This window comes from Oncorhynchus masou, unplaced genomic scaffold, assembly GCF_036934945.1.
Source record: "Oncorhynchus masou masou isolate Uvic2021 unplaced genomic scaffold, UVic_Omas_1.1 unplaced_scaffold_922, whole genome shotgun sequence".
NCBI classification, from domain to species: Eukaryota; Metazoa; Chordata; class Actinopteri; order Salmoniformes; family Salmonidae; genus Oncorhynchus; species Oncorhynchus masou.
In genome coordinates, this window is record NW_027015700.1 from 7,430 (window position 1) to 17,878 (window position 10,449).

At 50.0% G+C, this 10,449-nt stretch overlaps 1 protein-coding gene across 1 annotated transcript; it reads right to left on the reverse strand.

The window, feature by feature from the left end:
- Nucleotides 1–4,817: 4,817 nt before the first annotated feature.
- On the reverse strand, nt 4,818–7,712 carry LOC135538163 (Krueppel-like factor 5). The gene is made up of 2 exons (XM_064964132.1): nt 6,632–7,712; nt 4,818–4,828 (listed from the first exon to the last, which is right to left on the reverse strand). The coding sequence occupies exons 1-2, from the start codon at nt 7,662–7,664 to the stop codon at nt 4,818–4,820; spliced, it is 1,044 nt and encodes a 347-aa protein (XP_064820204.1). The 5' UTR covers nt 7,665–7,712.
- Between the last annotated feature and the right edge of the window lie 2,737 nt (nt 7,713–10,449).

The following is a 10,449-nucleotide window of genomic DNA, read 5'->3' on the forward strand; positions in this document are numbered from 1 at the left end:
CCTGTTCTGCAACACCGTTCTCCACCGTGTTCTGCAACACCGTCTCCCTGTTCTGCAACACCGTCTCCCTGTTCTGCAACACCGTCTCCTGTTCTACAGAGTTCTGCAACACCGCCTCCCTGTTCTGCAACACCGCCTCCCTGTTCTACAACACCGCCTCCCTGTTCTGCAACACCGTCTCCCTGTTCTGCAACACCGTCTCCCTGTTCTGCAACACCGTCTCCCTGTTCTGCAACACCGTCTCCAACACCGCCTGTTCTGCAACACCGTCTCCCTGTTCTCTCTACAGAGTTCTGCAACACCGCCTCCCTGTTCTGCAACACCACCTCCCTGTTCTACAACACCGTCTCCCTGTTCTGCAACACCGTCTCCCTGTTCTGCAACACCGTCTCCCTGTTCTGCAACACCGTCTCCCTGTTCTGCAACACCGTCTCCCTGTTCTGCAACACCGTCTCCCTGTTCTGCAACACCGTTTCCCTGTTCTGCAACACTGTTTCCCTGTTCTGCAACACCGTCTCCCTGTTCTGCAACACCGTCTCTACAGAGTTCTACAACACCGTCTCTACAGAGTTCTACAACACCGTCTCCCTGTTCTGCAACACCGTTTCCCTGTTCTGCAACACCGTCTCCCTGTTCTGCAACACCGTCTCCCTGTTCTGCAACACCGTCTCTGTTCTGCAACAGAGTTCTGCAACAACACCGTCTCCCCTGTTCTGCAACACCGTTCTCCCTGTTCTGCAACACCGTCTCCCTGTTCTGCAACACCGTCTCTACAGAGTTCTGCAACACCGTCTCCTTGTTCTGCAACACCGCCTCCCTGTTCTACAACACCGTCTCCCTGTTCTGCAACACCGTCTCCCTGTTCTGCAACACCGTCTCCCTGTTCTGCAACACCGCCTCCCTGTTCTGCAACACCGTCTCCCTGTTCTGCAACACCGCCTCCCTGTTCTGCAACACCGTCTCCCTGTTCTGCAACACCGTCTCTACAGAGTTCTGCAACACCGCCTCCCTGTTCTGCAACACCGTCTCCCTGTTCTGCAACACCGTCTCCCTGTTCTGCAACACCGTCTCCCTGTTCTGCAACACCGTCTCCCTGTTCTGCAACACCGTCTCCCTGTTCTGCAACACCGTCTCCCTGTTCTGCAACACCGTCTCCCTGTTCTGCAACACAGTTTCCCTGTTCTGCAACACCGTCTCCCTGTTCTGCAACACCGAGTTCTGCAACACCGTCTCCCTGTTCTGCAACACCGTCTCCCTGTTCTGCAACACCGTGTTCTGCAACACCGTCTCAACACCGTCTGTTCTGCAACACCGTCTCCAGAGTTCTGTTCTGCTGCACACCGTCTCCCTGTTCTGCAACACCGTCTCCCTGTTCTGCAACACCGCCTCCCTGTTCTGCAACACCGCCTCCCTGTTCTGCAACACCGTCTCTACAGAGTTCTGCAACACCGTCTCCCTGTTCTGTAACACCGTCTCCCTGTTCTGCAACACCGTCTCCCTGTTCTGCAACACCGTCTCCCTGTTCTACAACACCGTCTCCTGTTCTGCAACACCGTCTCCCTGTTCTGCAACACCGTCTCCTGTTCTGCAACACCGTCTCCTGTTCTGCAACACCGTCTCCCTGTTCTGCAACACCGTCTCCCTGTTCTGCAACACCGTCTCCCTGTTCTGCAACACCGCCTCCCTGTTCTGCAACACCGTCTCCCTGTTCTGCAACACCGTCTCCCTGTTCTGCAACACCGTCTCCCTGTTCTGCAACACCGTCTCCCTGTTCTGCAACACCGTCTCCCTGTTCTGCAACACCGTCTCCTGTTCTGCAACACCGTCTCCCTGTTCTGCAACACCGTCTCCCTGTTCTGCAACACCGTCTCCCTGTTCTGCAACACCGTCTCCTCCCTGTTGTTCTGCAACACCGTCTCCCTGTTCTGCAACACCGTCTCCCTGTTCTGCAACACCGTCCCTGTTCTGCAACACCGCCTCCCTGTTCTGCAACACCGTCTCTCCTGTTCTGCAACACCACCGTCTCCCTGTTCTGCAACACCGTCTCCCTGTTCTGCAACACCGTCTGTTCTGCAGAGTTCTGCAACACCGTCTCCCTGTTCTGCAACACCGTCTCCCTGTTCTGCAACACCGTCTCCCTGTTCTGCAACACCGTCTCCCTGTTCTGCAACACCGTCTCCCTGTTCTGCAACACCGTCAACACCGTCTCCCTGTTCTGCAACACCGTTCCCTGTTCTGCAACACCGCCTCTGCAGAGTTCTGCAACACCGCCTCCAACTTGTTCTGCAACACCGTCTCCCTGTTCTGCAACACCGTCTCCCTGTTCTGCAACACCGTCTCCCTGTTCTGCAACACCGTCTCCCTGTTCTGCAACACCGTCTCCCTGTTCTGCAACACCGTCTCCTGTTCTGCAACACCGTCTCCCTGTTCTGCAACACCGTCTCCCTGTTCTGCAACACCGTCTCCCTGTTGTTCTGTTCTGCAACACCGTCTCCCTGTTCTGCAACACCGTCTCCCTGTTCTGCAACACCGTCTCCCTGTTCTGCAACACCGTTCCCTGCTGCAACACCGTTCCCTCCAACACCGTGTTCTGCAACACCGTCTCCCTGTTCTGCAACACCGTCTCTACAGAGTTCTGCAACACCGTCTCCCTGTTCTGCTGCAACACCGTCTCCTGTTCTGCAACTGTTCTGCAACACCGTCTCCCTGTTCTGCAACACCGTCTCCCTGTTCTGCAACACCGTCTCCCTGTTCTGCAACACCGTCTCCCAGTTCTGCAACACCGTTCTGCAACACCGTCTCCCTGTTCTGCAACACCGTTTCCCTGTTCTGCAACACCGTCTCCCTGTTCTGCAACACCGTCTCCCTGTTCTGCAACACCGTTCCCTGTTCTGCAACACCGTCTCCCTGTTCTGCAACACCGTCTCCCAGTTCTGCAACACCGTCTCCCTGTTCTGCAACACCGTTTCCCTGTTCTGCAACACCGTCTCCCTGTTCTGCAACACCGTCTCCCTGTTCTGCAACACCGTCTCTGTTCTGCAACACCGTTCTGCAACACCGTCTCCCTGTTCTGCAACACCGTCTCCCTGTTCTGCAACACCGTCTCCCCTGTTCTGCAACACCGTCTCCCCTGTTCTGCAACACCGTCTCCTGTTCTGCAACACCGTCTCCCTGTTCTGCAACACCGTCTCCCTGTTCTGCAACACCGTCTCCCTGTTCTGCAACACCGTCTCCCTGTTCTACAACACCGTCTCCCTGTTCTACAACACCGTCTCCCTGTTCTGCAACACCGTCTCCCTGTTCTGCAACACCGTCTCCCTGTTCTGCAACACCGTCTCCCTGTTCTACAACACCGTCTCCCTGTTCTACAACACCGTCTCCCTGTTCTGCAACACCGTCTCCCTGTTCTACAACACCGTCTCCCTGTTCTGCAACACCGCCTCCCTGTTCTGCAACACCGTCTCCCTGTTCTGCAACACCGTCTCCCTGTTCTGCAACACCGTCTCCCTGTTCTACAACACCGTCTCCCTGTTCTACAACACCGTCTCCCTGTTCTGCAACACCGTCTCCCTGTTCTGCAACACCGTCTCCCTGTTCTGCAACACCGTCTCCCTGTTCTACAACACCGTCTCCCTGTTCTGCAACACCGTCTCCCTGTTCTACAACACCGCCTCTACAAGCTCTGCTCCCATTTACAACACGCCAGTCCAGACATGCTGAGGAGTTGAGTAACCGTCCAATCACAGAGCCAGAGGCTATCTGACATCATCTAACATTAGTGACAGAGAGCTGCTGACAAGCAGGAGGAGCACATGAGTAGTATATTAGCCCAAGAGGAGTTTGTTTATGTGTGTATGTGTGTGTGTGTGTGTGTGTGTGTGTGTGCGTGCGTGCGTGTGTGCGTGCGTGCGTGCGTGTTTGTGTGTGTGTTTCAGTCGACTGACTGGTGTGTTTTTCTAGCTGTGAAACACTGTCAGTTTGATGCAACCAATAAGAATCTGTCTCGGTTGTCCATTTCCTGTGTTTCTCTGACAGATCTCCAGAGCTTGGTTGCATCCCAAACGACACCCTGTTCCCTATATAGTACACTACTTTTGACTAGGATTCTGGTCACAACGAGGGCACTAGGTAGGGAATATGGTGCCGTTTGGGATACATCCTAGAGATGGCTAAAAGCCTGCTGTCGATTACTGAATTATTCAACGTCATTCAGAGGCAACGCACACAGAGAATAGTAATGTTTACTAAATTCACTGAGTCAGACCACCACCCATCACACTATGGACACTATAGACACTGAGCTAATCAGACCACCACCCATCACACAGGACACTGAGCTAATCAGACCACCACCCATAACACTATGGACACTGAGCTAATCAGACCACCACCCATCACACAGGACACTATAGACACTGAGCTAATCAGACCACCACCCATAACACTATGGACACTGAGCTAATCAGACCACCACCCATAACACAGGACACTGAGCTAATCAGACCACCACCCATAACACAGGACACTGAGCTAATCAGACCACCACCCATAACACAGGACACTACAGACACTGAGCTAATCAGACCACCACCCATCACACTATAGACACTGAGCTAATCAGACCACCACCCATCACACAGGACACTGAGCTAATCAGACCACCACCCATCACACTATAGACACTGAGCTAATCAGACCACCACCCATAACACAGGACACTATAGACACTGAGCTAATCAGACCACCACCCATCACACAGGACACTATAGACACTGAGCTAATCAGACCACCACCCATAACACAGGACACTGAGCTAATCAACCACCACCTATAACACAGGACACTATAGACACTGAGCTAATCAGACCACCACCCATCACACAGGACACTGAGCTAATCAGACCACCACCCATAACACAGGACACTGAGCTAATCAGACCACCACCCATAACACAGGACACTATAGACACTGAGCTAATCAGACCACCACCCATAACACAGGACACTGAGCTAATCAGACCACCACCCATAACACAGGACACTGAGCTAATCAGACCACCACCCATAACACAGGACACTGAGCTAATCAGACCACCACCCATCACACTATGGACACTGAGCTAATCAGACCACCACCCATCACACAGGACACTGAGCTAATCAGACCACCACCCATAACACAGGACACTATAGACACTGAGCTAATCAGACCACCACCCATCACACAGGACACTATAGACACTGAGCTAATCAGACCACCACCCATCACACAGGACACTGAGCTAATCAGACCACCACCCATAACACAGGACACTATAGACACTGAGCTAATCAGACCACCACCCATCACACAGGACACTATAGACACTGAGCTAATCAGACCACCACCCATAACACAGGACACTATAGACACGGAGCTAATTGATGGTAAACAATGTATTGCATGTGAGCTAGGAACAGGCACATCGTCTTCATGATAAACTGAAATAGATGACCAATACACAGAAAGTAAACCTAAAGTAAAGCTCTGGAGGGGGGAGGGAGGGAGGGAGGGAGGGAGGGAGGGAGGGAGGGAGGGAGGGAGGAGGCCTGACCGTAGAGGGAGGGTGGGAGGAGGCCTGACAGTAGAGGGAGGGAGGGAGGGAGGGAGGGAGGGAGGGAGGGAGGGAGGGAGGGAGGGAGGGAGGGAGGGGGGAGGGTCGTCCCTGACAGTAGAGGGAGGGAGGGAGGGAGGGAGGGAGGGAGGGAGGGGAGGGAGGGAGGGAGGGGGAGGGAGGAGTCGTCCTGACAGTAGAGGGAGGGAGGGAGGGAGGGAGGGAGGGAGGGAGGGAGGGAGGGAGGGAGGGAGGGAGGGAGGGAGGGAGGGAGGGAGGGGGAGGGAGGGAGGGAGGGAGTCGTCCTGACAGTAGAGGGAGGGAGGGAGGGAGGGAGGAGTCGTCCTGACAGTAGAGGGAGGGAGGGAGGGAGGGAGGGAGGGAGGGAGGAGTCATCCTGACAGTAGAGGGAGGGAGGGAGGGAGGGAGGGAGGGAGGGAGGGGAGGGAGGGAGGGAGGGAGGGAGGGAGGGAGGGAGGAGTCGTCCTGACAGTAGAGGGAGGGAGGGAGGGAGGGAGGGAGGGAGGGAGGAGTCGTCCTGACAGTAGAGGGAGGGAGGGAGGGAGGGAGGGAGGGAGGGAGGGAGGGAGGGAGGGAGGGGGAGGGAGGGAGGGGAGGGAGGAGTCGTCCTGACAGTAGAGGGAGGAGTCCTGACAGTAGAGGGAGGAGTCCTGACAGTAGAGGGAGGAGTCCTGACAGTAGAGGGAGGGAGGAGTCCTGACAGTAGAGGGAGGGAGGAGTCGTCCTGACAGTAGAGGGAGGGAGGAGTCCTGACAGTAGAGGGAGGAGTCCTGACAGTAGAGGGAGGAGTCCTGACAGTAGAGGGAGGGAGGAGTCCTGACAGTAGAGGGAGGAGTCCTGACAGTAGAGGGAGGAGTCCTGACAGTAGAGGGAGGAGGCCTGACAGTAGAGGGAGGAGTCCTGACAGTAGAGGGAGGAGTCCTGACAGTAGAGGGAGGAGTCCTGACAGTAGAGGGAGGAGTCGTCCTGACAGTAGAGGGAGGAGTCGTCCTGACAGTAGAGGGAGGAGGCCTGACCTGGGAAGTCACAGTGGTGTATCCTCCTCTTCTCCAGGTCTGGGTTGGTCCTGCGGTTGTAGCGGACCTGCATGGACTGGTTCAGGCTTGGAGCTGGGCCGGAGCCTGGGGCTGGAGTTAGACTTGAGGCTGGGGGTCGAGCCACACCGGTGGGGGAAAGACTGGGGGAGACGCTGACTCCCAGCTTGGAGGCGATAGTGGCGGCATAGGAAGGGGGAGGGGAGAGGTTCTGAAGGAGGTCCTTCTGACGATCTGGGGAGCTGGGCTCTGAGCTGGGAGGAGAGGGGGGCAGGTAGGGGGCCTTGGCCTGATGGTGCTGGGGCTGCTGGAGGAAGTGAGGGTAGGCCCCTCCTACGCTGTGCAGCCCACCACAGTAGCTTGCCTTGGCACTCTGTAGTTGTTGGTGTTGCTGCTGGGCCTGGGCGGCTAAGTGTAGGTCGTGGAACGTGTGCATGATGGGCGAGGGGCCGGAACCTCCGTGATGCTGCCCCGCCCGGTGATGAGCAGTGTTGCCATGGTGATGCATGGGCGCGAGAGGGGCGGAGTCCAGCTCCGCAGAGAGCAGCTGGAACAGAGAGTCGTCGTGAGGCAGATCGAACGACCCCAGCTCCTCCTTCACGTAAACAGAACCGCCCGTTGCCACGGCGTCAGAGGTCGGGTCACCACCACCCGACGGGCTGAACACGCTGGTGAACTCTGGTAACGAAGAAGAAGACGAAGACGCCGCCGACGTTACCGCGGAAAGGCTGATGCTGTGGACGCTGCTGCTGGGGCAGTGAGGATGAGGATGGGCGAAGGGAGAGGAGGCAGGGGGCTCTGTTTTGACCTGCTGGCCCATGCCTCCACCGTTACCCCCGGGCCCTGGGCGTGCCGGCCGACACAAGCCCATCCTCAGGTAGGCCAGGTCGGGCAGGAAGACGTTCATGTTGATGCTGTAAGGAGATCCGCCCTGGTCGTCTCCAAAGAAGTGATCCATCACAGAGGAACTGTCCCGCCGAGGCTTGTTCTGCTCTGGGGGGTCAGGATGGGGCATCAGGAGCGGCGTCTGGGGGGAGAGGTACTTATCCAGCTCACTCTTCCCTGTCTGAGGAGAGAGAGAGAGAGACAGACGTCCTTAAAAGGTTGGCTCATTATTCATTCTGAACCAAATCTCTATTTTGGATGTAAATGGAATGTTAGAAAAAAAATAATGAAGATGTTGTTTTGGCGATTTCACTTTGTTTTAATTAACTTAATAGAGAAACAATCCTTTAATTGATTTAGTTTTAACTAACTTAATAGTGAAACAATCCTTTAATTGATTTTGTTGTAATTAACTTAGAGAAACAATCTTAATTGATTTTGTTTTAATTAACTTAATAGTAGAAACAATCTTTTAATTGATTTTGTTTTAATTAACTTAATAGAGAAACAATCCTTGAATTGATTTTGTTTTAATTAACTTAATAGAGAAACAATCCTTGAATTGATTTTGTTTTAATTAACTTAAATAAACAATCTTAATTGATTTTGTTTTAATTAACTTAATAGTGGAAACAATCCTTTAATTGATTTTGTTGTAATTAACACTAGAGAAACAATCTTAATTGATTTTGTTTTAATTAACTTAATAGAGAAACAATCCTTGAATTGATTTTGTTTTAATTAACTTAATAGAGAAACAATCCTTGAATTGATTTTGTTTTAATTAACTTAAATAAACAATCTTAATTGATTTTGTTTTAATTAACTTAATAGTGGAAACAATCCTTTAATTGATTTTGTTGTAATTAACACTAGAGAAACAATCTTAATTGATTTTGTTTTAATTAACTTAATAGTGGAAACAATCCTTTAATTGATTTTGTTGTAATTAACACTAGAGAAACAATCTTAATTGATTTTGTTTTAATTAACTTAATAGTGGAAACAATCCTTTAATTGATTTAGTTTTAATTAACTTAGAGAAACAATCTTAATTGATTTTGTTTTAATTAACTTAATAGTAGAAACAATCTTTTAATTGATTTTGTTTTAATTAACTTAATAGTAGAAAAAATCTTTGAATTGATTTTGTTTTAATTAACTTAATAGAGAAACAATCTTTGAATTGATTTTGTTTTAATTAACTTAATAGAGAAACAATCCTTGAATTGATTTTGTTTTAATTAACTTAATAGAGAAACAATCTTTGAATTGATTTTGTTTTAAATAACTTAATAGTGGAAACAATCCTTGAATTGATTTTGTTTTAATTAACTTAATAGAGAAACAATCCTTGAATTGATTTTGTTTTAATTAACTTAATAGAGAAACAATCTTTGAATTGATTTTGTTTTAAATAACTTAATAGTGGAAACAATCTTAATTGATTTTGTTTTAATTAACTTAATAGTGGAAACAATCCTTTAATTGGTTTTGTTTTAATTAACTTAATAGAGAAACAATCCTTTAATTGGTTTTGTCTTCCATCTTTGATCCTCAGTATCATCAACATGCTGCATTTTGGACAGGAAGAAACGTTCAGGTATCGACATGAGCTTCAATCATTTACAGACGTGTTCAAATGTGTTGGTTCCGGTACAGCGCATTGATGCTTCATTCCTCCTGAAAAGAGATGAAACTAAAAGATATTTTATCACGATTACTCGCCTTCGGTGTGTCAGAATAAAGCATAAAAGCTGTGAAAAAAGATGAAATATCGCTTATTCTACAAATATATATAAAAGAAATGGCCTGGACACATTTGTTGGTACCCCTCAGAAAAGATAATAAATAATTGGATTATAGTGATATATAACTAACATAACTAACACACACACACACACACACACACACACACACACACGTCTCCAATCATCTTAGTAATCATTCAGCCTATTTAAATGGAGAGAAGTCGTCACTGTGCTGTTTGGTATCATTGTGTTCACCACACTGACCATGGACCAGAGTAAAGTAGTCACTGTGCTGTTTGGTATCATTGTGTTGCACCATGGACCAGAGTAAAGTAGTCACTGTGCTGTTTGGTATCATTGTGTTGCACCACACTGACCATGGACCAGAGTAAAGTAGTCACTGTGCTGTTTGGTATCATTGTGTTCACCACACTGACCATGGACCAGAGTAAAGTAGTCACTGTGCTGTTTGGTATCATTGTGTTGCACCATGGACCAGAGTAAAGTAGTCACTGTGCTGTTTGGTATCATTGTGTTGCACCACACTGACCATGGACGAGAGTAAAGTAGTCACTGTGCTGTTTGGTATCATTGTGTTGCACCACACTGACCATGGACCAGAGTAAAGTAGTCACTGTGCTGTTTGGTATCATTGTGTTGCACCACACTGACCATGGACCAGGGTAAAGTAGTCACTGTGCTGTTTGGTATCATTGTGTTGCACCACACTGACCATGGACCAGAGTAAAGTAGTCACTGTGCTGTTTGGTATCATTGTGTTGCACCATGGACCAGAGTAAAGTAGTCACTGTGCTGTTTGGTATCATTGTGTTGCACCACACTGACCATGGACCAGAGTAAAGTAGTCACTGTGCTGTTTGGTATCATTGTGTTGCACCACACTGACCATGGACCAGAGTAAAGTAGTCACTGTGCTGTTTGGTATCATTGTGTTGCACCACACTGACCATGGACCAGAGTAAAGTCGTCACTGTGCTGTTTGGTATCATTGTGTTGCACCACACTGACCATGGACCAGAGTAAAGTAGTCACTGTGCTGTTTGGTATCATTGTGTTGCACCACACTGACCATGGACCAGAGTAAAGTAGTCACTGTGCTGTTTGGTATCATTGTGTTGCACCACACTGACCATGGACCAGAGT